The sequence below is a fragment of the Pseudophryne corroboree genome (assembly GCF_028390025.1).
Source record: "Pseudophryne corroboree isolate aPseCor3 chromosome 3 unlocalized genomic scaffold, aPseCor3.hap2 SUPER_3_unloc_19, whole genome shotgun sequence".
In the NCBI taxonomy this organism is placed as follows: domain Eukaryota; kingdom Metazoa; phylum Chordata; class Amphibia; order Anura; family Myobatrachidae; genus Pseudophryne; species Pseudophryne corroboree.
In genome coordinates, this window is record NW_026967507.1 from 280,946 (window position 1) to 308,758 (window position 27,813).

Consider the following 27,813-nt stretch of genomic DNA (forward strand, 5'->3'; position numbering starts at 1 on the left):
TGGAGACCCCATTCTCCTGGATGGAGATCGTGTCTGCTGAGGAATTCCGCTTCCCAGTTGTCCACTCCTCTAATGAAGATCGCCGACATCGTCAGCATGTGTCTTTCTGCCCAGAGTAGGATTCTTGTTACGTCTGACATTGCAGCCCTGCTCTTCGTTCTGCTCTGCCTGTTCATGTAGGACACTGCTGTGACGTTGTACGACTGAACCTGAATGGCTCGATCTTGCAGAAAATGAGCCGGTTGTAGAAAGCCATTGTATATGGCCCTTAGTTCCAGAATGTTTATTGGAAGGGCAGATTCCCGGCTTGACCACTTTCCTTGGAAGTTTTCCCCCTGGGTGACTGCTCCCCAACCTTTGAGGCTTGCATCCGTGGTTAGAAGAATCCAATTCTGAATCCCAAACCTGTGGCACTCAAGCAGGTGAGAAGTTTGCAGCCACCAGAGGAGTGACATTCTGGCATTCAGCGACAGGCGTGTCCGCTGGTGCATGTGAAGATGCGATCCCGGCCACTTGTCACGGAGGATAAGCTGAGGGAACCGTGCATGGAATCTTCCATATTGTAGAGCCTCGTAGGAGTTTACCAGCTTCCCCAGAAGGCGAATGAACCGATACTCGGGGAGGTTTCAAGACATCCCGGACCATTGATTGGCTCACCAACGAACGCTTTCTCCACCAGTAGAAACACCTTCTGCACTTCCGTGTCAAGTATCATCCCCAGGAAGGGCAGTCTCCTTGTTAGTTCCAAATGTGACTTTGGAAGGTTCAGGATCCACCCATGATCCCAGAGTAGTTGAGATAAGAGTGCAATACTCTGCAACAGCTTCTCCTTGGAAGATGCCTTTCACAGCAGAACGTCCAGATATGGAATTATGTTCACTACTTGTTTGCGTAGGAGTAGCATCATCTCCGCTATGACCTTGGTGAACACTCTCTGTGCTGTGGAGAGGCCAAATGGCAACGTCTGGAACTGATAGTGACAGTCCTGTAATGCAAACCGTAGATAGGCCTGGTGAGGCGGCCAGAGCGAAATGTGACGGTACGCATCCTTGATATCCAGGGATACTAGGATTTCCCCCTCCTCCAGACCTGAGCTCACCACTCTCAGAGACTCCATCTTGAATTGGAAAACCCTCAAGTAGGGGTTCAACGACTTCAGGTTCAATACAGGCCTTACCGAACCGTCCGGTTTTGGTACCACAAACAGGTTTGAGTAATAACCCTTGGTTTTTGGGTGAGGTGGAACTGGAACAATGACATTTGTTCATACCAATTTTTTAATGGCTTACTGTAGGATAGCACTTACTGTCAGCGAAGCTGTTAAGCCTGATTTGAAAAATCTGTGAGGCGAGAGTTCCTGAAACTCCAGTCTGTACCCCTGGGTAACAATATCCTTCACCCAGGGGTCTATGCATGATGACGCCCAGATGTCACTGAAATCTTTTAGGCTCGCTCCCACCTGCCTGATCTCCATGCTGGGAGGTCCACCGTTATGCTGAAGATTTGAAGGAAGCAGAACCTGGTTTCTGTTCCTGGGAATCTGTTGGTGCAGGTTTTTTGGATCTTCCCCGACCTCCTCTAAAGAAGGTTGGAGGGGGTTTGGATTTTTTACATTTTGCGGTCCGAAAGGACTGCAGTGTAGACGAAGGATAAGATTTCCTAGCCGGTGGTGCTGCAGAGGGAAGAAATATTGACTTACCAGCAGTCGCCGTGGAAATCCACGCATCCAATGCGTCCCCAAATAGTGCCTGACCTGTGAATGGCAGGTTCTCCACACTTTTCTTGGATTTTGCATCCGCAGTCCATTGGCGTAGCCAGAGTCCTCTGCGTGCCGAGACAGCCATTGAAGTAGCCATTGCACTAAGCAGGCCAATGTCCTTCATGGCCTCCACGTAAAAACAAGTCAGTGTCACTCCTATCCATAGTATCTAAGTCCCCTAGTAAGGTGCCGGACCACTTTACTATGGCTTTAGAAATCCACGCACAAGCAATATTGGGCCTTAAAGCCACGCCTGTAGCAGTCTATAGTGATTTGAGCATAGTCTTAATATTGCGGTCAGCCAGCTCCTTTAAGGCGGTTGAACCAGGGACAAGTAAAACCACCTTTTTAGACAGCCTAGATACAGAAGCGTCTACTACAGGTGGGTTTTCCCACTTCTTCCTATCCTCTTCAGGGAAAGGATAAGCAATGAAATTCTTTTAGGGATCTGGAATATTTTTGTGTGGGTTTTCCTAGGATTTTGTAAACCAGGCAGTTTAACACCTTAGAAGCAGGGAAGGTAAGCGAGGATTTATTTACTGTAAAATAAGATACCTCTACTTGTTCCGAACCTTCTCAGAAATATGCAAAACATCCCTAATGGCTTCAATCATTAGCTGCACCCCTTTAGCAAGGTATGCATCCCCCCCTGCATATCCCCATTACCGTCCCCTGTATCAGAGTCGGTATCAGTGTCAGCTTGCATTATCTGGACAAGTGTACGTTTTTTTGGGGTATGTAGGTGGGGTTTTAGATGAAGTAGTGGGAGCTGAATACTTCAAACCCACTACAGATTGTCTCAAAACCTGCGTCTCTTTCTCAGTATGTGACATCCTTGTTGAAATCTGGGATATCATTCCCCTTAAAGAATCCACACATGGGGGTTCGGATTCAGAAGGCTGAGACAGCACATTGCAGTCCTGAGTACATGAAATAGACTCCTCAGGAGAAGATACACACTCTGCAGCACGGGACACAGAGTCCTTAGACATAGTAATGTGAGATATACACACACACACACACACACAGGAAAATGTCAGACACAGTTTCCCCCAGAGTACCTTCAGAGAGTCACAGAGTATAAGGAGCCAGCCACACCGCGCCCCTGTAGGCAGTTATTATGATAAAAGCCCGGCGCTGACTAACCTTAATAGGGAGGGCAGCGCTCCCTGTCAATGTCCTAGTTCCTAAGATCTGCAGGGAGAAAATGGCGCTGGTGAGTGCTGGATCCGCTCTGAGAGGAAGCCCCGCCCCTTGTAATGGCACGCGGCTTCCCACACTAATTGTTTATACTGGCCTGAGGATTTTAGTGATAACAGGAGGATTAGCCCCTGTTAGCTGCGTGACCAGTGTAGGGTTTATCCGCGCTGGCTCAGGACGCCCCTCAAAGCGCCTACACTGTGTGTTGCTGAGCCTTCCTTAGCGCAGCCTGTCAGAGCTGCGCTCCCACCCTTGTGCCGTCATACCCGCTGGTGACCCGCTAACCGGGACGCCAGCGCTGTACTCGCCACTCTTCCTCTGGCTTTGTTAGGGGGTGGCGGCCGAGCTGCGGGAGTGAGCAGTCGCCTTGAGGGCTTGCGATCAGCATCCTCAGGAGCTCAGTGTCCTGTCAGCGGAGTAGAGAACCATTAACTCTTCAAGACGTTGGTTCCTTCCCTCCTCCCTAAGTCCCACGAAGCAGGGAAGCTGTTGCCAGCAGCCTTCCTGTAACCTAACTTACTCTAGAAAATAAAAAACTAAGAAAACTCCTAGGAGCTCCCCTAGCTGTGACCGGATCCTCTGGGCAAATTTTCTAAACTGAGTCTGGTAGGAGGGGCATAGAGGGAGGAGCCAGCCCACACTATTAAACTCTTAAAGTGCTAGTGGCTCCCAAAGGACCAGTCTATACTACATGGTACTAAACGGACCCCAGCATCCTCTAGGACGCAAGAGAATGTAGATTATAACCTAGCAGATGATGATAATTACAGGGTATCATATGGTGTATTGCATGTAAAGTACCTTGTTCCACACCTACTCTGCTGTAGCAATATACCTTCTATAAGGGCTAGTAACACTTGTACAGGCTTACCAGCGTATTAGCACACACATAAAGGAATGCTACCTTACCAATGCTTCCAGGAGTAACGTTAGGAGACATTTCTCTGATCCATCAGCTCATATGACTGATATTATTGTTCGTCTAGAATCTCCAATTCATACGATATGTTCCCCATCCATTGTTTTACATTGGTGCTGACATAGGACTTGGCGAGTGACTACTTCTCCATTTATACTTCATGGTTAGTTACCAGTACAAGAGAGAGATATATCTAAGTCTTATTGTAATATTACATTTGTTATTGTGTGTTCTCAGGAGGGTGGACACAATGATCGACTGAGACACAATATTATAAAGCCTTCATTAAAAATTATGTTTTATTATACACACACATTTACAATTAAGTGTCCCAGAGAGTCATCTCCTATTGTTTACAAGATTAATATTGTTACAGAAAATGTCACATTTCCATAATGTATTTTATTTCCAGCAGATGGACACACAAGCAGGAATATCTCAGAAGGACATCTAATGTTATCCCCGGATTGTGACATAAAAGATAATGACAGTAGACAGGATTCTCCAGGAGATAATCCCAGTACCCCAATTATACATCCAGCTCTATCAGCTGGTCCCTCTGATCCTGGGAAATGTTCTCCTGATCACTCTGATATTGGTGCATCTGTTACAGCTCTGACAGTAGATACAGTGTTTCCACGTTCTATAGATGCCAAATGTTTTACACAGAACACAAAGCGTATTAACCCACACACAGGTAAGGCAGGTGAAAGGCCACTGATATGTTCTGAGTGTGGGAAATGTTTTACATACAAATCAGATCTTGTTAAACATCAGAGAAGTCACACAGGTGAGAAGCCATTTCCATGTTCTGAGTGTGGGAAATGTTTTACACTGAAATCACATCTTGTTACACATCACAGAAGTCACACAGGTGAGAAGCCATTTCTATGCTCTGAGTGTGGGAAATGTTTTACACTGAAATCATATCTTGTTACACATCAGCGAAGTCACACAGGTGAGAAGCCATTTCCATGTTCTGACTGTGGAAAATGTTTTACACTGAAATCACATCTTGTTGTACATAACAGAAGACACACAGGTGAGAAACCATTTTCTTGCTCTGAGTGTGGGAAATGTTTTACACTGAAATCACATCTTATTGTACATAACAGAAGTCACACAGGTGAGAAACCATTTTCTTGCTCTGAGTGTGGGAAATGTTTTGCATACAAATCAGCTCTTGTTATACACCAGAGACGTTACACAGGTGAGAAGTGGTTTTATTGCACTGAGTGCAGGAAATGTTTTACACAGAACTCGCAACTTGTTACACATCAGCGAAGTCACACAGGTGAGAGGTCATTTCTATGTTCTGAGTGTGGGAAATGTTTTACACGGAAATCAAATCTTGTTACACATCAGCAAAGTCACACAGGTGAGAGGCCATTTCCATGTTCTGAGTGTGGGAAATGTTTTACACTGAAATCACAACTTGTTAGACATCAGAAAAGTCACATAGAGGAGAAGCCATTTTCTTGTTCTGAATGTGGGAAATGTTTTACATGGAAATCACAACTTGTTCCACATCAGCGAAGTCACACAGGTGAGAAGCCATTTTCTTGCTCTGAGTGTGGGAAATGTTTTACACACAAATCACATCTTGTTATACATCAGCGAAGTCACACAGGTGAGAGGCCATTTCCATGTTCTGAGTGTGGGAAATGTTTTGCAAACAAATCAGCTCTTGTTATACACCAGAGAAGTCACACGGGTGAGAAGTGGTTTTCTTGCTCTGAGTGCAGGAAATGTTTTACACAGAAATCCGATCTTGTTAGACATCAGCAAAGTCACACAGGTGAGAAGCCATTTCCATGTTCTGAGTGTGGGAAATGTTTTACGCGGAAATCCCAACTTGTTACACATCAGCGAAGTCACACAGGTGAGAGGCCATTTCCATGTTCTGAGTGTGGGAAATGTTTTACACGGAAATCACAACTTGTTACACATCAGCAAAGTCACACAGGTGAGAAGCCATTTTCTTGCTCTGTGTGTGGGAAATGTTATACACAAAAATCAAATCTTGTTAGACATCAGCAAAGTCACACAGATGAGAGGTAATTTTCATACTCTGAGAAATAAATCAGCTCTTGTTGCACACAGTAGACATCACTCAGGTGAGGAACTATTTTAATTTTCTGGAGTATACTCATTGCCATGCGTTCTTCAAGTTTCTTATCCTCCTATGTTTTTTGCAATATACATACTACCACTGGGTGAAATAATCAGATGTCATGCCATCTACCACTGCTATACAGATGACTTGTCTTTTGCACCGGGTACTGAGAACCCAGTACAATCCTAAATGGTTGTCTAGTTGAGCTGCAGGTGTGGGTGATGCCAGTTAGCTGTGATTCAGTCCTGGAGAAACAGGTCCTTATGATAGAAGCTCACCGACAAAGGGCAGGGCTACAGCTCAGCTTTGCAAACCAACCAGACCTGTGCTTGGAGGTTCAGAGTTACAAAATGCTGATCATGTGCAGAATCTTGGTGTCCTGGATGGTGGAGTGACACTTAGACATCAGTATCTGCCACAATCAGATCCTCATCTGAGGAACATAGCCAGACTCCAGCACTTTATTCCCTCAGAAGATCTACCTACAGTCATACATGCACTTGTATCATCACACATAGAATACTGCAATGTCCTCTACCTGGGTCTCCCAGCAAAAGAATTGCACTGGTTGTAGCTTGTACAGAATGCAGCTGCCAGGCTGTTACCTAACCAGCCCGTTCATGCCACATAACACCCATTCTCTACTCCCTTCACCGGCTGCCTGTAAGATGGAGACTTTTACATAATCTTACTTACTCATCCCACCATGACCAAGGTCCATGGCACCAGAAGCAGCTTCTGCCTCCTTACTGCCCCGCTTCTAACTTCCACCTACAGATGAAGGACTGTTACCAGCAGTACTAAGAATCCCCAAGCAGTGCTGAGATGTCAGAGGGGGAGGCAGGGTGGTGGCACTAGTGCTGTAGTAGGGGCTGCCGGAGGCACTGTCTGTGAATCTTGTCCTCAAGCAGCGCTAAGGTGTCAGAGGGGAGACAAGGTGGTGGCAGTAGTGGGGGAGACAGGGTGGTGGCAGAAGTGGGGTGGGTGACAGTTGGGGGGAGATGGGGCGGTGGGAGTAGTGGGGGGAGATAAGGTGGTGACAGTAGTGGGGGAAGACAAGTCGGGTGGCAGTAATGGGGAAGACAGCGCGGTGACAGTAGTTGGGAGAGATAGAACAGTGGCAGTAGTGGGGGAAGACGGGTGGTGGCAGTAGTGGGGGGAGAAGGCGGTGGCAGTAGTGCGGGGGAGACAGGGTGGGTGGCAGTAGTGGAAGGAGACATGGTGGCAGTAGTGGGGGGAGAAGGCGGTGGCAGTAATGGGGAAGACAGCGCGGTCACAGTAGTTGGGGTAGACAGAACAGTGGCAGTAGTGGGGGAAGACGGGCGGTGGCAGTAGTGGGGGGAGAAGGCGGTGGCAGTAGTGCGGGGGAGACAGGGTGGGTGGCAGTAGTGCACGGAGACATGGTGGCAGTAGTGGGGAGAAACAGTGGTGGAAGGAGACAGGGCGTGTTGCAGTAGTGGGGGAGATGGGTGGCAGTGGGGGGGAGACAGGGCGGGTGGCAGCAGTGAGGGGAGAAAATGTGGCAGTAGTGGAGGGAGACAGGGTGGGTGGCAGTAGTGGAGTGAGACAGGGCTGTGGCAGTAGTGGGGTGGAGACTGGGCGGATGGCCGCAGTGCAGTACCAGGGGCTGCTGGAGGCAGTAAAGAGGTGTATGGGTCCCACACAGAACCAGTTGATAATTAGACTTAATGATGATTATAATTCCTTATTTCTAATTAATCCCTTGTGTGTGTTACTGTTATTTGCTGTGTCAGCCTTTATGTGTGTTCTGTGTAATAATCCTGAAAGTAGTGCTGCTACCGATCTCAAATCATTTGTAGTAACTTGGAAAAGATGAGATATGAGGTGCACTCTGGAAGCTTATAGGGGGTTAATCAGAGATGAACGCAGATGTGACATCACGCAGCCCCTGAAAAATGGTCCCAGCCCACCCGCCTCTCAGGGATGTGACCGCAATGTGTGTGGCTGCTCCGCATGTGTATTTTTCCAACACCAAAAAACTGCTGCAGGCCGCTATTGTGGCTGGGTCTGAATGACCCCCATAGGCTGTTGTGCAGAGTAAAGTATTTTTTAAGTTTAAAATATAGATAGACAAAAATCTGTGTATTAAAGATATGAAATAAAGTCTTTAAAAACAAAAGATGTCCATTTAGTTTTTTTTATGTGTCTGTATTCTTTTCTCTTACATCCTAGAGGATGCTGGGGTCCATGGGGTATAGATGGGTCCACCAGGAGCCATTGGCACTTTAAGAGTGGGCTGGCTCCTCCCTCTATGCCCCTCCTACCAGACTCCGTTTAGAATATATGCCCGGAGGAGCCGGTCACAGCTAGGGGAGCTCTCCTGAGCTTTCCTGAATAAGTTTAGTTTAGAGTTATTTTACAGGGAGGCTGCTAGCAGCAGCCTCCCTGCAGCGTGGGACTAGGGGGGAGCAGTGTCCGCCCTGCGGGGTCTGAGCCACTGACTCTGCTGACTGGACACAGCTCCAGAAGGGCCGATCGATCTCCGCCACAGGGGCACCGCTCACCCCAGCAGCATGTTGCCGACCCCTTACAGAGCCGAAGTAAGTGGGGCGTTAGTCACGACCACCCTAGCAAGCAGGGGGCCGGTGTGAAGATGGCAACAGGAGATGGAGCGCGGTATTAACCGTGGTCTTGGACGGTACCAGAGGAACACTGTGAGGGGCGCCCTGGGCCAGCACTTACCCCTCACACTGGTCAGCAAGCCTAAAGGGATCTCAGCCAGCTCAATTCCTCAGGCCAGTTTAATCTTCAGAAGAGCGGGACGACAGTGCCATGAAGGGCGCGGAGCTTCTCCTCAGAACGGACCCTGAAGCGTTCCAGCGCCATTTTCCTACATGCAGTAGCTGAAGGAAGATTCTGGTCCCTCCACAGCAGCTCCAGATTACTGTATTACGGTACCAGGGGTTTGTAGAGGGAAGGGGAGGCTGATTGTTTGACTGTGTGTCCTATTAAGGTGCACAAGTCAGCGCACATAAGGGGTTTCTCCTTGTAAAAAAAAGCGCTGGTGTGGGTTGGCTCCAATCTCTGTCTCTCTCTTGCCATTCTTGGGGAGGAACCTCTGTCTTACCCCAACCTGTGTGTTTGGTGGTCACCTGCAGCAATGTCCAGGGATACAGTGTCATATGCTGCAGAGGATTTATCCTCCCAGGATGATCCCATTCCATGTAATCAGATTAGCACTGGTTTAGCACAGATTCCAGCAAGGGAACCAGAGTGGTTTTCCTCTAGCAAGACTTGGATTTCTCAGATTTCTGACAGGATTGCCAGTAAATAATCTGCAACCCAGGTATTGCAATCTATGGCTGTATGGCCCTTTTCCGGTACCTCTGGTCACCCCACTACATACCCCCACAAACGTGCGCTTGTGCAGGTAACACAAGACAACACGGATACTGATTCTGACACTACAGATGGTGATGGGGATGTGTTGCGGGGGTCCGCATCTTTTGCAAGGGGGGTGCAATTGTTGATAAAGGCTATCAGGGATGTGTTAAATGTAAATGATACCACACCTGAGCAGATTGAGGAGGCTTTTTTCACTGAAAACAAGAAAGCCTCGCTAACCTTCCCTGCGTCAAAGGAGCTGAATGCTATATTTGAAAAGGCCTAGGTGAACCCTGAGAAGAAGTTTCAGATCCCTAAGAGGATTCTGGTAGCTTTTCCTAAGGAGGCTAGGAAAAAGTGGGAAAACCCGCCGATTGTTGACGCATCTGTATCCAGACTCTCAAGGTGGTTTTACCTGTACCGGGATCAACCGCCTTAAAGGAGCCGGCAGATAGGAAAATTGATAACACACTGAAATCAATGTACACTGCTTCGGGGGCCATATTACGTCCCCCTGGGTTCCATGGCTGCAGGTATTTCTTCCATGTCTGTCAGCTCGTCGGGGACTGTGGCTCCGCCAGTGGTCGGCCGATGCGGAATCTAGAAGAAGTATGGAGTCGCTACCCTATACAGCTCAGGCTCTCTTTGGGGAAGCTCTAGAGGCGTGGATATCTACCGCTACAGCGGGTGAGTCTCCGTATCTTCCATCAGCAGCACCTGCTCCGAAGAAATCCTCAGCTGCGCAGCAGTCCTTTCGGCCGAACAAGACCAGAAAGGCCAGATCATACAATACCTTTTTCAGCTGAGGTAAGGTTAAGTCCAAGAAACTTGCCGCTGCAGGTTCCCAGGAACAAAAGCCTGCTTCAGGTACCCCAAAGTCCTCCGCATGACGGTGGATAGGGCGGCCCGGAGATTGGGCCTGTGGGGGGGAGACTCAACAGTTTTGTCATGTCTGGGTATCGTCCGGCCTGGATCCCTGGGTGATAGATAATGTGTCTCAGGGATACAGGCTGGAATTTCAAAGTCTCCCTCATAATTTTTTCAAGTCAGGCTTACTAACTTTGTTGGAGGACAGCACAGTGCTTCCTGTTTGCCAGTTTATTCTGAGTCCTGGTGTCCGAAGCCTGATCATTGGAATTCTTATCCAGCCTTCCAGTCCTGTTGTCCTGTATCTGCAGCCTTGGGGTTCCTGTTGCTTCAGCGTGCACCTTTACCGGTGTTGTGAGTAGCGGCTCTGCCGCACCTTACTGCTGCGGCCATATTTGTTCTTACTTTCTGGCTTTTGTGTTTCTCTGCAGGGGTTTCCGCTATTGCTGTCCTCACCGAATTACGACGGTGCCGTGTTTGGTATTCGGGCAGCATTACCTTGGTTACAGTTTGTCTTTTGGCCACGCCGCACATACCTTTGTTGTTGTGTTCAGTAGTTCCCCCTATCTCTGTGTTTCTGTTTCAGTTAGGGGTTCCCCTTGTTCTCGCCCCGTCTCGGTTTATGCCTCTTCTCCAACTAAGACTGGAGGGCATCGGAGTTGGGCAGACCTAATCCGCCCTTCAAACGCGGCTGCCGTGGGCCCCAGCACACATAGTCTCGCAGGCGTAGACTGACCACGTGGGTGAGACAACGGAGTCAGGGATCCATAGGGGTTGCTGCTGAACTTCGAGCTAACTACAGCATCACGGTCCTGTGCTTGGGGCTTATGCACTCAGCCTCTTGTGTTCGAAGTACAGTGAACATAACACTCGCATGCTGACAAAGGGTTACTATTCGAACCTTTTTGTGGTACGGAAACCAGATGGTACGGTCAGGCCCATTCTGAACCTAAAATCATTGAACCCCTTTCTAAAGGAGTTCAAGTTCAAGATGGAGTCTCTCAGGGCGGTGATATCAGGTCTGGAAGTGGGGGAATTCCTGGTATCACTGGATATCAAGGATGCGTACCTTCACATTCCGATTTGGTTCCTGCATCAGGCTTATCTCCACTTCACATTGATGGACTGTCATTTTCAGTTCCAGACCTTGCCATTCGGCCTCTCCACTGCACCGAGGGTGTTTACCAAGGTGATGGCGGAAATGATGATGCTACTCCAGAAGCAGGGTGTGAACATCATTCCTTATCTGGACGATCTCCTGATAAAGACATCATCCATGGAGAAGCTGCTGCAGTCCATTGTTCTCACAACGCGACTGCTCCAGAGTCACGGGTGGATTCTGAATTTTCCAAAGTCACATTTTGAACCAACCCAGAGATTGTCATTTCTGGGAAGGATCCTGGATACGGAAGTGCAGTGGATGTTTCTTATATGGGACAAGGCGTTGGTGATCCAATCCATGGTCAGGGATGTCTTGAAGCTACCCTGGGTGTCGGTTCATCAATGCATTCGCCTATAGGGGAAGATGTTGGCCTCCAACGAGGCTCTCCAGTACGGGAGGTTCCATGCTCGGCCCTTCCAACTGGATCTCCTAAACAAGTGGTTGGGTTCTCACCTCCACATGCATCAGAGAATGACTGTCGCCAAGGGCAAGGATTTCTCAAGGAGTAACCTTCCAAGGACGGTGGTCAAGCCTGGAAGCCGGCCTGCCCATCAACATCCTGGAACTAAGAGCCGTCTACAACGGTCTTCTTCAGGTGGCCCCTCTTCTGAGAAATCGGGCGATCCAAGTGCAGTCGGACAACGTAACAACAGTGGCTTACATAAACCGACTGGGCGGAACGAAGAGCAGAGCAGCAATGTTAGAGGTGACAAGAATACTCCTGTGGACAGAAAAACATGCGTTGGCACTATCAGCCATCTTCATTCCGGGAGTAGACAACTGGAAAGCAGACTTCCTCAGCAGACACGATCTCCATCCAGGAGAGTGGTGACTCCATCCAGATGTTTTCAAGGAAATAACAGATCTTTGGGGATTGCCCCAAATTTGACATGATGTCCTCTCGTCTCAATAAGAAGGATCAGCGTTATTGTTCCAGGTCGAGGGACCCACAGGCAGTAGCAGTGGACGCCCTGGTGTCTCCGTGGGTATTCCGGTCAGTGTACGTGTTTCCACCACTCATCCCAAGAATCCTAAAGCTCATAAGGAGAACAAGGGTTCAAGCGATCCTCATTGCCCCAGATTGGCTAAGAAGGGCTTGGTACATGGACCTTCTGAATCTACTGCAAGAAGAGCCGAGGCCTCTTCCTCTTCGGGAGTACCTACTGCAGCAGGGGCCATTTGCCTATCAAGACTTACCACGGCTGCATTTGATGGCATGGAAGTTGAGCGCTTGATTCTTGCTCGGAAAGGGATTCCAAAGAAAATTATTTCTACCCTCATACAGGCTAAGAAATGGGTAACGTCAAAACATTACCATCGTATTTGGAAGAAATATGTTTCTTGGTGTGAATCCAAGAAGTTTCCTGCGGTGGAATTTCAACTAGGACGTTTCCTCCTCTTCCTGCAAGCAGGAGTGGATATGGGTCTGAGGTGGGATCTGTGAAGGTCCAGATTCCAGCCCTATCCATTTTCTTTCAGAAGCAATTGGCTGCCCTCCCTGAGGTTCAGACCTTTTTGAAGGGAGTTCTGCATATCCAACTTCCCTTTGTACCGCCTACGGCACCATGGGACCTTAACATGGTGTTGCAGTTCCTCCAGTCGGATTGGTTTGAGCCACTACAGGAGGTGGAGCTCAAATTTCTTACATAGAATGCAGTCACTTTGTTGGCCTTAGCTTCTGCTAGACGTGTCTCCGAGCTGGAGGCTTTATCCTGTAAAAGCCCTTACTTTTATTATTTATTATTTATTTATTTATTAACAGTTTCTTATATAGCGCAGCATATTCCATTGCGCTTTACAATTAGAACAACAGTAATAGAACAAAACTGGGTAAAAACAGACAGACAGAGGTAGGAAGGCCCTGCTCGCAAGCTTACAATCTATAGGGAAATAGGCATAGATACACAAGGATAGATGCTATCTATTGCATAATGGTCCACCAGATTGCAAGGTTCTTAATGGGTTGTATGATGATACCCCACAAAGTTATCCAAGTGTCAGGAGGGTGTGAGACTAAAGAAAGACAAGATATGTGATGTTATGAATACTCTACAGAGGATGTAATTAGATAGGGAAGCACTGAAGGTTATGTGGGTGGGTCTGGAATTTGATAGGCTTGTCTGAAGAGGTGAGTTTTCAGGGAACATTTAAAGGTTTGGAGACTAGAGGCGAGTCTTACTGTGCGTGGGAGGGCATTCCACAGAGTGGGTGAAGCCCGGATAAAGTCCTGTAATTTTGAGTGTGAACAAGTAATGCATGTTGATGAGAGACGTAGATCTTGTACAGAGCGGAGAGGTCGGGTAGGGAGATATTTTGAGATGAGTGAAGAGATGTATGTTGGTGCAGTTTGGTTAACAGCCTTGTATGTGAGTAAAAGTATTTTATATTTAATACGGTAGAATACCGGTAACCAATGGAGGGACTGACAGAGCGGATCTGCAGACGATGAACGTCTGGCAAGGAAGATTAGCCTCGCAGCTGCATTCAAAATGGATTGTAGTGGTGAGAGCCTATGTTTGGGAAGACCGGTCAGGAGACTATTACAATAATCAATGCGGGAGATAATGAGAGCATGGATTAGAGTCTTTGCTGTGTCTTACTTGAACTTCCACGAAGATAGAGCTGAGCTCCGGACTTGTCAGCAGTTTCTTCCAAAGGTTGTGTCAGCATTTCATATCAACCAACCTATTGTGGTGCCAGTGGCTACTGACTCCTCAATTACTTCAAAGTTCTTGGATGTCATGAGGACTTCTAAGAAGACTATTTCTCGCTGGATTAGGATCACTATCCACATGCTTATTCTACGGCAGGACTGCCGTGTCCAAAATCTGTTAAGGCCCACTTTACTTGTAAGGTGGGTCTTCCTGGGCGGCTGCCTGGGGTGTATCAGCAGTGCAACCTTGCTGAGCTGCAACTTGGTCTGGGTCGAATACGTTTGCAAAGTTTTACAAGTTTGATACTTTGGCCTCTGATGATCTGACGTTCAGTCACTCAGTTTTGCAGGAGCCTCTGCGCTCTCCCTCCCGTTCTGGGAGCTTTGGTACATCCCCATGGTACTAATGTGGACCCCAGCATCCTCTAGGACGTAAGAGAAAATAGGATTTTAGTACCTACCGGTAAATCCTTTTCTCGTAGTCCGTAGAGCATGCAGGGCACCCGCCCAGTGCTTCGTTTTCCTGCTGTTGTTATTTGGTTCAGTACAACTTCATTTTAGTTGAGTACTGCATTGTTACTTGGTAAGTAATGTTTCAGCTGTTGCTGAGTAGTTCAAGCTAGTTGTCTTGACATGCCTTGTATGTGTGAGCTGGTATGAATCTCACCACTATCTGTGTTAAGTCCTTCTCTCTAAGTATGTCGTCTCATAGAGGGAAACCAGCCCACACTATTAAACTCTTAAAGTGCTCTATATGCTTCAGAGGATGGAGGAGCAGCAAAAGGCCATTCAAGCCAATACATCCACCTACGATACAGGCAAAGGAGGGGGAATACACCTGACTCAAGTGCAATGGAGAATGATTTCCGTGTTTTGCAAGGTTCTCCAACCCTTCAAATTTGCCACATGTGAAGTCAGTTCAGACCCTGCCAGCTTGAGTCAGGTCATTCCTCTCATCAGGCTTTTGCAGAAGCAGCTAGAGAGATTGAAGGATGAGCTAAGACAGAGCGATTCCACTAAGTATGTGGGACTTGTGGATGGTGGGTTTATATCTAAAGAAGCCTTAATGTGTGGCGCACTCTTTTTTATTTTATGTTTCATGAATAAATGAAAACATAACTTTTATTATTTTTAAGATAGTTTTTTCAATATGCATGACATAATGCAATTGATTGTCAGCCTGGAAAGACAAAAAATGAATGAAAGATATAAAATAATTTATATACCAGCACTACCTATGTATGGGTATATGGGTAGAGCAATAATTGATATAAGCAAGTGAAATATAAAAGGAATTTAAACACAGGTTTTATTTATCAAATTTATGAGATCCTTTTACAATGGGATTGTGATCTCAGAAAAAAACTGTTTTACAGCTGCGCCCTGCAGAGCGTTACTCCTGCATAAACCCAAGTGCTCCCTGCAGAGCGTTACTACTGCATACAACCTAAGTGCTCCCTGCAGAGCGTTACTACTGCATACAACCTAAGTGCTCCCTGCAGAGAGTCACTACTGCATACAACCTAAGTGCTCCCTGCAGAGCGTGACTACTGTATACAACCTAAGTGCTCCTTGCAGAGCGTGACTACTGCAATCAACCCAAGTGCTCCTTGCAGAGCGTTACTACTGCATTCAACCCAAGTGCTCCCTGCAGATCGTTACTACTGCATACAACCTAAGTGCTCCCTGCAGAGCGTTACTACTGCATACAACCTAAGTGCTCCGTGCAGAGCGTTACTGCTGCATACAACTTAAGTGGCCTTTTCTGGTAACCACTATGTCTTACAATGACCACTTTGTTACTACCCGTAGTGTATCACACGTTAAGACAGTGTTACTACATATAATGTATAACTGGGATTGTTCTCAAAGGCACAAAGAAACATATATGTTCAATGTTTCACTTGCTTATATCAATTATTGCTCTACCCATATACCCATACATAGGTAGTGCTGGTATATAAATTATTTGATATCTTTCCTTAATTTTTTGTCTTTCCAGGCTGACAACCAATTGCCTAATGTCATGCCTATTGAAAAATCTATCTGAAATAAAAATAATAAAAGTTATGTTTTCATTTATTCATTAAACATAAAAGAGAATAAAAACACATTAAGGCTTCTTTAGATATAAACCCTCCATCCACAAGTCCCACATATTTTGCCAAATTTCTCCGTATTAGCTTCTCCTTCAATTTCTCCAGCGGCTTCTGCAAAAGCCTGATGAGGGGAATGACCTGACTTAGGCTGGCAGTGTCTGAACTGACTTCACGTGAGGCAAGTTTGAAGGGTTTGAGAATCTTACACACGGAACTCATTATCCATTGCGCTTGAGTCAGGTGTATTCCCCCTCCTTTGCCTGTATCGTAGGTGGATGTGAGGCTTGAATGGCCTTTTGCTGCTCCTCCATCCTCTGAAGCATATAGAGTGTTGAATTCCACCTCGTTACCACCTCTTGCGTCAGGTGATGGCAGGGCAGGTTCAGGAGTGTTTGCTGGTACTCCAGTCTTTGGCACGCTGTGGCTGAAGGTCGAAAGAGGCCGCAATTTTTCGGGCCACCGACAGCATCGCCTACACCCCCGTCGTTTATCAAAAAATTCTGCACCACCAAATTAATTGTATGTGCAAAACATGGGATGTGCTGGTTTTTGCTCAGATGTAATGCACGCACAATATTGGTGGCATTGTCCGATATCACAAATACCCAGGAGAGTCTAAGTGGGGTAAGCCATTGTGCGATGATGTTCCTCAGTTTCCGTAAGAGGTTGTCAGCTGTGTGTCTCTTATGGAAAGCGGTGATACATAGCATAGCCTGCCTAAGAACGAGTTGGCATTTATGAGATGCTGCTACTGGTGCCGCCGCTGTTGTTGCTGCGGGAGGCAATACATCTACTCAGTGGGCTGTCACAGTCATATTGTCCTTAGTCTGCCCTGCTCCACTTGTCCACATGTCCGTGGTTAAGTGGACACTGGGTACATCCATATTTTTCAGGACACTGAGGACACTTTTCTTAATGTCCCTGTACAGTTCGGGAATCGCTTGCCTAGTGAAGTGGAATCTAGATCTGGGATTTGGTATCGGGGACACAGAATGTCCATCAGCTGTCTAAATCCCACTGCACTAATGGCTGATACCGGACGCACGTCTACCACCAGCATAGTTGTTATGGCCTCAGTTATCCGCTTTACAGCAGGGTGACTGCTGTCATATTTCATCTTCCTCACAAAGGACTGTGGACAGTCAATTGCTTAATTGAAGTAGTACAAGTGGTCTTCTGACTTCCCCTCTGGGATGACGATCGACTTCCAGCAGCAACAACAACAGCAGCAGCAGCAGCAATAAGCATACCACCGAAGGATCCTCCAGAGGAATCCCGGTTAGGAGAGGACTCGTCAGTCTTGCCAGTGACATGGCCTGCAGGACTACTGACGTTCCTGTCTGAGGAGGAAATTGACATTGAGGGAGTTGGTGATGTGGCCTGCAGGAGCTTGGGTACAACAGGAAGAAGGGATTTAGGTGTCAGTGGACTGCTTATGCTCTTACCCAAAGTTTCTGAACTGGACAATGACTTCTGATGAATGTGCTGCAGGTGACGTATACGGGAGAATGTTCCTAGGTGGTTAATGTGCTTACCCCTACTTATTACGGATTGACAAAGGCAACACACGGCTTGACACCTGTTGTCCGGATTTGTGGAGAAAAAATTCCACACCGAAGAGGTGGCTTTTTTGTATTTTGCCCAGGCATGACAATGGGTTTTATCATCCCATGGACAACAACTGTCTCCAACGGTGCCTTCTTCAAACCAACCACATCTCCATCAGAATCCTCATCATAAACTTCCTCCTTAGTGCCAGCTACACCAATATCCTCCTCATCCTGGTGTACTTCTACAGTGACATCCTCAATCTCAATATCAGCAACTGGACTGGTGGTGCTCATACCAGCACTTGCAGGAGGCGTGTAAATGGTGGTAGGTGCCTCCTCTTTCCATACAGTCTTGGGAAGGTCAGGTCTAGAGCCTGGATCCCAGTACCCACGGTAAGCCTGTGGCGGTGCGTGAAAGGTGTGTAATAATGTGTAATGGGTATTACGTTGCATATTAATATGTAATGATCATTACGGTGTGTAATAATGTGTAATTATCATTACGGTGTGTAATAATGTGTAATGGCATAACGGTGTGTAATAAATGTTTAATGATCATTACGGTGTGTAATAATGTGTAATGATCATTACGGTGTGTAATAATGTGTATTGGGCATTAAGTGTGTAATAATGTGTAATGGGCATTACGGTGTGTAATAATGTGTAATGGGCATAACAGTTTGTAATTATGTGTAATGGGCATTAAGGTGTGTAATAATGTGTAAAGTACATTACAGTGTGCAGCGTTATGTGTAATAGGCATTACTGTGTGTAATAATGTATAAAGTACATTACAGTGTGCAGCATAATGTGTAATGGGCATTACGGCGTGTAATAATGTGTAAAGTACATTACAGTGTGCAGCATTATGTGTAATAGGCATTACTGTGTGTAATAATGTGTAAAGTACATTACAGTGTGCAGCATAATGTGTAATGGGCATTACAGTGTGTAATTATGTGTATTGGGCATTATGGTTTACAGCATAATGTGTAATGGGCATTACGGTATGTAATAATGTGTAATGGGCATTACGGTGTGTAATAATGTGTAATGGGCATAACAGTTTGTAATTATGTGTAATGGGCATTAAGGTGTGTAATAATGTGTAAAGTACATTACAGTGTGCAGCGTTATGTGTAATAGGCATTACTGTGTGTAATAATGTATAAAGTACATTACAGTGTGCAGCATAATGTGTAATGGGCATTACGGCGTGTAATAATGTGTAAAGTACATTACAGTGTGCAGCATTATGTGTAATAGGCATTACTGTGTGTAATAATGTGTAAAGTACATTACAGTGTGCAGCATAATGTGTAATGGGCATTACAGTGTGTAATTATGTGTATTGGGCATTATGGTTTACAGCATAATGTGTAATGGGCATTACGGTATGTAATAATGTGTAATGGGCATTATGGTTTGCAGCATAATATGTTATGGGCATTATAGTGTGTGGGCATAACGGTGTGTAATAATGTGTATTGGGCATTAAGTGTGTAATAATGTGTAATGGGCATTACGGTGTGTAATAATGTGTAATGGGCATAACAGTTTGTAATTATGTGTAATGGGCATTAAGGTGTGTAATAATGTGTAAAGTACATTACAGTGTGCAGCGTTATGTGTAATAGGCATTACTGTGTGTAATAATGTATAAAGTACATTACCGTGTGCAGCATAATGTGTAATGGGCATTACGGCGTGTAATAATGTGTAAAGTACATTACAGTGTGCAGCATTATGTGTAATAGGCATTACTGTGTGTAATAATGTGTAAAGTACATTACAGTGTGCAGCATAATGTGTAATGGGCATTACGGTGTGTAATTATGTGTATTGGGCATTATGGTTTACAGCATAATGTGTAATGGGCATTACGGTGTGTAATAATGTGTAATGGGCATTATGGTTTGCAGCATAATGTGTAATGGGCATTATAGTGTGTGGGCATAACGGTGTGTAATAATGTGTAATGGGCATAACTGTGTGTAACAATGTGTAACGGGCATTACGGATGTGTAATAATGTGTAATGGGCATTACGGTGTGTAATAATGTGTAATGTGCATTACGGTGTGTAATAATGTGTAATGGGCATTAGTGTGTAATAATGTGTAACGGGCATTACGGATGTGTAATAATGTGTAATGGGCATTACGGATGTGTAATAATGTGTAATGGGCATTAGTGTGTAATAGGCATTATGGTGTGTAATAATGTGTAATAGGCATTATGGTGTATAATAATGTCTAATAGGCATTATGGGCCCTCATTCCGAGTTGATCGCTCGCAAGCTACTTTTAGCAGATTTACTCACGCTAAGCCGCCGCCTACTGGGAGTGAATCTTAGCTTCTTAAAATTGCGAACGACGTATTCGCAATATTGCGATTACACACCTCTTAGCAGTTTCAGAGTAGCTTCAGACTTACTCGGTACCTGCGATCAGTTCAGTGCTTGTCGTTCCTGGTTTGACGTCACAAACACACCCAGCATTCGCCCAGACACTCCCCCGTTTCTCCGGCCACTCCTGCGTTTTTCCCCGGAAACGGTAGTGTTTTCCCGCACACACCCATAAAACGGCTAGTTTCCACCCAGTAACACCCATTTCCTGTCAATTACATTACGATCACCAGAACGATGAAAAAGCAGTGAGTAAAAATCCTAACAGCATAGCAAATTTACTTGGCGCAGTCGCACTGCGGACATTGCGCATGCGCACTAAGCGGAAAATCGCTGCGATGCGATGAAATTTACCGAGCGAACAACTCGGAATGACCCCCCTGGTGTGTAATAATGTGTAATAGGCATTATGGTGTGTAATAATGTGTAATGAGCATTAGTGTGTAATAATGTGTAATGGGCATTACAGTGTGTAATAATGTGTAATGGGCATTACGGATGAGTAATAATGTGTAATGGGCATTACGGTGTGTAATAATGTGTAATGGGCATAACTGTGTGTAATAATGTGTAATGGGCATTACGGATGTGTAATAATGTGTAACAGGCATTATGGTGTGTAATAATGTGTAAAGTACATTACAGTGTGCAGCGTTATGTGTAATAGGCATTACTGTGTGTAATAATGTATAAAGTACATTACCGTGTGCAGCATAATGTGTAATGGGCATTACGGCGTGTAATAATGTGTAAAGTACATTACAGTGTGCAGCATTATGTGTAATAGGCATTACTGTGTGTAATAATGTGTAAAGTACATTACAGTGTGCAGCATAATGTGTAATGGGCATTACGGTGTGTAATTATGTGTATTGGGCATTATGGTTTACAGCATAATGTGTAATGGGCATTACGGTGTGTAATAATGTGTAATGGGCATTATGGTTTGCAGCATAATGTGTAATGGGCATTATAGTGTGTGGGCATAACGGTGTGTAATAATGTGTAATGGGCATAACTGTGTGTAACAATGTGTAACGGGCATTACGGATGTGTAATAATGTGTAATGGGCATTACAGTGTGTAATAATGTGTAATGTGCATTACGGTGTGTAATAATGTGTCATGGGCATAACTGTGTGTAACAATGTGTAACGGGCATTACGGATGTGTAATAATGTGTAATGGGCATTACGGATGTGTAATAATGTATAATGGGCATTAGTGTGTAATAGGCATTATGGTGTGTAATAATGTGTAATAGGCATTATGGTGTATAATAATGTCTAATAGGCATTATGGGCCCTCATTCCGAGTTGATCGCTCGCAAGCTACTTTTAGCAGATTTACTCACGCTAAGCCGCCGCCTACTGGGAGTGAATCTTAGCTTCTTAAAATTGCGAACGACGTATTCGCAATATTGCGATTACACACCTCTTAGCAGTTTCAGAGTAGCTTCAGACTTACTCGGCATCTGCGATTAGTTCAGTGCTTGTCGTTCCTGGTTTGACGTCACAAACACACCCAGCGTTCGCCCAAACACTCCCCCGTTTCTCCGGCCACTCCTGCGTTTTTTCCCGGAAACGGTAGTGTTTTCCCGCACACACCCATAAAACGGCTAGTTTCCGCCCAGTAACACCCATTTCCTGTCAATTACATTACGATCACCAGAACGATGAAAAAGCAGTGAGTAAAAATCCTAACAGCATAGCAAATTTACTTGGCGCAGTCGCACTGCGGACATTGCGCATGCGCACTAAGCGGAAAATCGCTGCGATGCAATGAAATTTACCGAGCGAACAACTCGGAATGACCCCCCTGGTGTGTAATAATGTGTAAAAGGCATTATGGTGTGTAATAATGTGTAATGGCCCTCATTCCGAGTTGATCGGTCGCAAGGCGAATTTAGCAGAGTTACACACGCTAAGCCTACGCCTACTGGGAGTGTATCTTAGCTTCTTAAAATTGCGACCGATGTATTCGCAATATTGCGATTACAAACTACTTTGCAGTTTCTGAGTAGCTTCAACCTTACTCTGCCTGTGCGATCAGTTCAGTGCCTGTCGTTCCTGGTTTGACGTCACAAACACACCCAGCGTTCGCCCAACCACTCCCCCGTTTCTCCGGCCACTCCTGCGTTTTTTCCGGAAACGGTAGCGTTTTCAGCCACACGCCCCTAAAACGCTGTGTTTCCGCCCAGTAACACCCATTTCCTGTCAATCGCACTACGATCGCCGGAGCGATGAAAAAGCCGTGAGTAAAAATACTAACTTCATTGTAAAAATACTTGGCGCAGTCGCAGTGCGAATATTGCGCATGCGTACTAAGCGGAATTTCACTGCGATGCGATGAAAAATACCGAGCGATCAACTCGGAATGAGGGCCAATGGGCATAACTGTGTGTAATAATGTGTAATGGGCATTACGGATGTGTAATAATGTGTAATGGGCATTACGGTGTGTAATAATGTGTAATGGGCATAACTGTGTGTAATAATGTGTAATGGGCATTACGGATGTGTAATAATGTGTAACAGGCATTATGGTGTGTAATAATGTGTAATGGGCATAACTGTGTGTAATAATGTGTAATGGGCATTACGGTGTGTAATAGTGTGTAATGAGCATTACGATGTGTAATAATGTGTAATGGGCATTACGTGTGTAATAATGTGTAATGGGCATAACTGTGTGTAATAATGTGTAATGGGCATTACGGATGTGTAATAATGTGTAACAGGCATTATGGTGTGTAATAATGTGTAATGGGCATAACTGTGTGTAATAATGTGTAATGGGCATTACGGTGTGTAATAGTGTGTAATGAGCATTACGATGTGTAATAATGTGTAATGGGCATTATGGTGTGTAATAATGTGTAACGGCGCTGGAGATGGGTTTCAGTTTTCAGCTGGGTGCTCATAATTCAAGTTGCTGTTTGTGTGTTACTATACAGGTTGTATGACACAGGTGTGTACATTACACTTGTACTTTGTAGTTAAATTGTGTATAATATTTTTCCCACAGATGTGTCAGCAGAGGAAAATCACAAATTCTGGTCTGGATTCATTGAATTGTATCACGAGAACGAGTGCCTGTAGTGTGTAATTAGTGTGGACTATACTAACAGGACACAGAGGAATCGGGCATATGACCAGCTGATCAGATACAGTAGAGCCAGGAACAGCGCTGCAGACCTTGGGTAAAGAAGAACATCGCAAATTTCCAGTGTTTTTGTAGGAGCAGAATAAGTACATGGAATCGCAACGTTCTGGAGCCGGGATGGATGAGGTTACAAGCCAACGCTGTGGTACTATGACCTCATGAAATTCACTTTGGAACAAGAGCCAAGGATAAGGTCACAGTGTGACTCTTGTGGAAGAGGAGGCATCGGAGAGTCTGGATCTGGTAAGTACACACACATTTCTCCCATCACACAGCCTTTTCCCATGCCTTACCACCCCTTCCCATCCCTCTTACCAACTCTGACATCTTTCTCCCATGCATCTGAAGAGGAAGTCATGGCCCTCATTCATTCCTGTCCCCTCACCACCTCCCCGCTTTACCCTATCCCCTCCCGCCTCCTCCGCTACCTCTCTCCTTCTGCTTGTTGCCATCTTTCCCACCTTCTCAATCTCTCCCTCTTATCAGGCACTGTCCCCTCTGCCTTTAAGCATGCACTCAGCTCTCCTATTCTTAAAAAACCTACCCTTGATCCAAACACTCTCTCCAACTACAAACCCATCTCTCTTCTCCAAACTCCTTGAGCGTATTGTCTATAACCGCCTTACTTCCTTTCTTTCCTCGCACTCACTGCTTGACCCATTCCAGTCTGGCTTCCATCCTCTCCACTCCACTGAAACTGCCCTTACAAAAGACTGCAATGACCTCTATGCTGCTAAATCTAAGGGATACTACTCTCTACTTATTCTACTTGATCTCTCTGCTGCTTTTGACACTGTGGACCATCCTCTCCTACTGCAAATCCTTCGCTCCATTGGTCTGCGTGACACTTCCCTCTCTTGGCTGTCTTCCTACCTCTCTAACCGTTCATTCTCTGTCTCCTCCCATGAATCCACCTCCCCCCCCTTCCACTAACTGTAGGTGTACCCAAAGCTTCTGTCCTTGGACCTCTTCTCTTCTCTCTCTATACGTCCTCACTAGGTAAGCTCATTAGTTCTTTTGGTTTCCAATATCATCTCTATGCTGATGACACCCAAATCTATCTTTCCCCTCCAGACCTCTCTCCTGCTCTCCTCACTCAAATCTCCAACTGTCTCTCTGCTAGCTCTGTTTGGATGTCCCAGCGCTTTCTTAAACTTAACATGTCTAAGACTGAGCTGATCATCTTCTCTCCCTCCCGCATAACCTCACCTCCTACAATCTCATTATCTATTGATGGCACTACTATCTCCTCTAGCCCCCAAGTGCGCTGTCTTGGAGTAATCCTTGACTCATTCCTCTCCTTCAAACCACACATTCAGCACCTCTCACAAACCTGCCGTGTTCATCTAAAAAGTATTTTCAGGAACAGACCCTTTGTGACCCAGGATGCTACTAAGGGTGTGTACACACGGTGAGATACCTGCTATGTTCGATTTTGACTATGCAATTTCCTTTGAACTCCCCCAGAGCCCAGATAGGACACATTTTGACTATCTGTGCTTGAGATTTTGTCTATGTACAATTTTGACTAAGTGACAATTTTGACTATACTTTATACTAGATTGCACACTAGATGGCTGCACAGTCTATCTAGCCTTACGATACCGACCCCACGGGAGTGCGCATCGGGATCGAATCTGTATCGCAAGCTGCCTAGCACCATGAGATATGCACTAACTTTTCATAAGATTTTGACTATATAGTCAAAATCTTACAGATTTATCTCACTGTGTCACTAAGACTCTTATCCACTCACTGGTCATCTCCAGACTGGACTACTGTAATCTCCTCCTGACTGGCATTCCTGACAGATACCTCTCTCCACTCCAATCTATCCTCAATGCTGCTGCCCGGCTCATTTTCCAAACGCACTACGTCCACCTCTCCTCTCTTACTAGACCTTCACTGGCTCCCCTTCCCTTTCAGAATCCATTTCAAGCTTCTCACACTCGCTTACAAAGCTCTCACCCACTCCTCTCCCATCTACATCTCTGACCTTATCTCCCTTTACTCTCCCACCCGTCCTCTTTGCTCTGCTAATGCTCGCCAACTCTCCTGCCTACGGATTACTTCCTCCCACTCCTACCTCCAAGATTTTTCACATGCTGCACCACTTCTCTGGAATTCCCTACCTCTCCCCCTCAGACTCTCCACCTCTCTACAAAACTTCAAATGGGCTCTCAAGACCCACTTCACCAAACCCAGCCAAATCTCATCCTAACCCTCTGTTTCACGCTCGCTATGTACCCCATCTGTGTCACCCCTGTCTGTCTACCCCTCCTCTTTAGAATGTAAGCTCTCACGAGCAGGGCCCTCTTCCCTCATGTGCTTACCCTTTTCTTACTTTAATAATCTTCAACTGCACCAATTCCATCAGTCTTCTGCCACCTGATACTTATTCCAGTGTCATCTGCTGATGTAACTATGTGTATTTACCCTGTACTTGTCCTATATTGTCATCAACTGTAAGTTGCTTGATTATTTGTTTATGTACTCTGTAATTAGGCGCTGCGGTAAACTTGTGGCGCCATATAAATAAAGGATGATAATAATAATAATAATAATAATTGTATAGTACACACACATTTTTACATGGAGTTCATTTTTATTTTATTTTGCAGGATATTACACCGGAGCTGGAAGTGAAGCCTTCCATGAGCGAGGCAACTGAAGTGGATGACCCAACCCCACAGCCAAGACCCCCGAAACAGTGGAGGTCATCAGGAAACCCACTTCTGCCACGTCCAGCCAACAGTTTTTTTACTCACGCTGAGGATGTTCTTAATAGGCCACCGGACTTGGAGCAAACTTTTGGCAATTACATTGTGGCGGAAATGTGACTGATGAACGAGGATCAAAAGAAGATCTACAAGCATCTGGTTCTTGATGCTACCTCACGTGCAAATAAAGAATCTCTTGATGAGGCGTGTGAGATAACACCACCTGCCAGATGCTGTCTCCCAAATGTGCCTCCACCCACCTACCCACATCACCATCCCATGCATTATGTGTCGGGAAGCCCTCAACACATGAGCTGTTTTCTGCTGGGACCCACACAGCCCACCCCCTCCTCCCATTCCAGCGCGTCATCCAGTGGTATGTACTTAGACATGCTGAGTACACAGTCCTCTGTACTGGACGATCCTTGTTTTTTTTCTTCAATAATGATTTTTTATTAATTTCCAAATATAGAAAAGAAAAACCAGACAGAGAAATGTACACGAACATAGGCCATATAATTTCGTACAACTTTGAGCCAATACTGTAGGTCCAATCATATATAATAACCGTGTACACATATTCTCTTAACTATCAATCATATATATAACCTTAAGAGTAGCAGAATAGAAAGTGCAGTAGAGAGGGGAATATATAACAAGACAGCGACACATGAGGGTAAAAAAAAATAAAGACAAAGGGAGGAGGATATATGTGTCAGGGGAGCACCTCACTCAAGTATTGTAACATAGAGATAAATAGCTAGTTAGTTAGAGGGGGCATCTGCATTAATGGGTAGTATCAGGTTGTGGAGAATGCAGAATTGCCGTGTCAATGGGATCACTAAAAATGAGTGACCCTGTCTCTCCCGGAATTCACTCCATTTAAACCATCTCATGTAAATAGAAGAAGGGGATGAAGAATACACACATCCCGCTGTTTCAAACAGAAAATGCTTATGGGTATTATTAATAACCGTCTGAATGTGAGGTATGGCCTGTGATTTCCACAGTTGGCCTATCGCTGCTTTAGCTGATATTAAGACATGTCCTACGATATACCTGTTGCAGCTGAGAAGAGTGTGAGAAGGGTAGTGAAACAGGGCAAACAGCGGATCCAGTGGCACTGTTGTTCCCACTATTTCCCCCAAAAGAGAGAATACTTCCATCCACAGAGGCCCCAAGACTGGGCAGTTCCAAAAAATATGCAGAATGGAGCCCTCGCCACCACATTTTCTCCAGCATAGCTGGGAAGTCGAGGGCCAGATCTGGTGAAGCCGCTGCGGGGTGAAGTACGCCCTATTGCATAATTTATAGAACATTTCTGAGTGCTGGAGACATTTAGAGATCTTAAAGCACTGTGATGAAATTGTATCCCACTCTTCTTCTCAAAGTACAATAGAGAGATCTCTCTCCCACTTCAACTGCGCAGGTAATTTGCCTTTTTTATTCAAAAGAACAATATACTGGTACCACCTGGATATCCCACCCCTATGACCAGGGGATGACAATCTAGAGAGCATACTAGCAGGAAAAGGGAGGGGATTTCTGGACCCATTAACATGCGATTGGAGCCAATGGCGTAGCTGTGAATACTTGAAAAAGTCATGCTTTGAAATCCCAAACTGAGACTGAAGCTGAGAGAACGGGATCAAGCTATTATTCAAAAAAAGATCTTTCAGTCTCACAACTCCAGCGTCAATCCAGGCGTCTAATATAAGATCAGGGATAATACAAGCAACCGTTCTGATAGAGAGGTCCGCTGCGGGTAATATTATATTTGGGTCAGACTCAACCACTGAGTGCCATAGCTTCAGAGTACTTCTAATCGCGTCCCCAGGACCTACCCATTTTG

The 27,813-nt window shown here is 45.5% G+C and overlaps 2 protein-coding genes across 2 annotated transcripts in view; both read left to right on the forward strand.

Moving 5' to 3' along the window:
• LOC134983587 (zinc finger protein ZFP2-like) overlaps positions 1 to 5,990 on the forward strand; it is a 39,470-nt gene extending 33,480 nt beyond the window's left edge. The window contains exon 6 of the mRNA XM_063949252.1: positions 4,291 to 5,990. Within this exon, the coding sequence (XP_063805322.1) occupies positions 4,291 to 5,939 (1,649 nt within the window). The 3' untranslated portion in view covers positions 5,940 to 5,990. The remainder of the gene's footprint in view (positions 1 to 4,290) is intronic.
• The window catches only part of LOC134983569 (zinc finger protein ZFP2-like), a 378,911-nt gene that overhangs the window by 159,006 nt on the left and 192,092 nt on the right, over positions 1 to 27,813 (forward strand). The gene's annotated exons all lie outside the window — the stretch shown is intronic.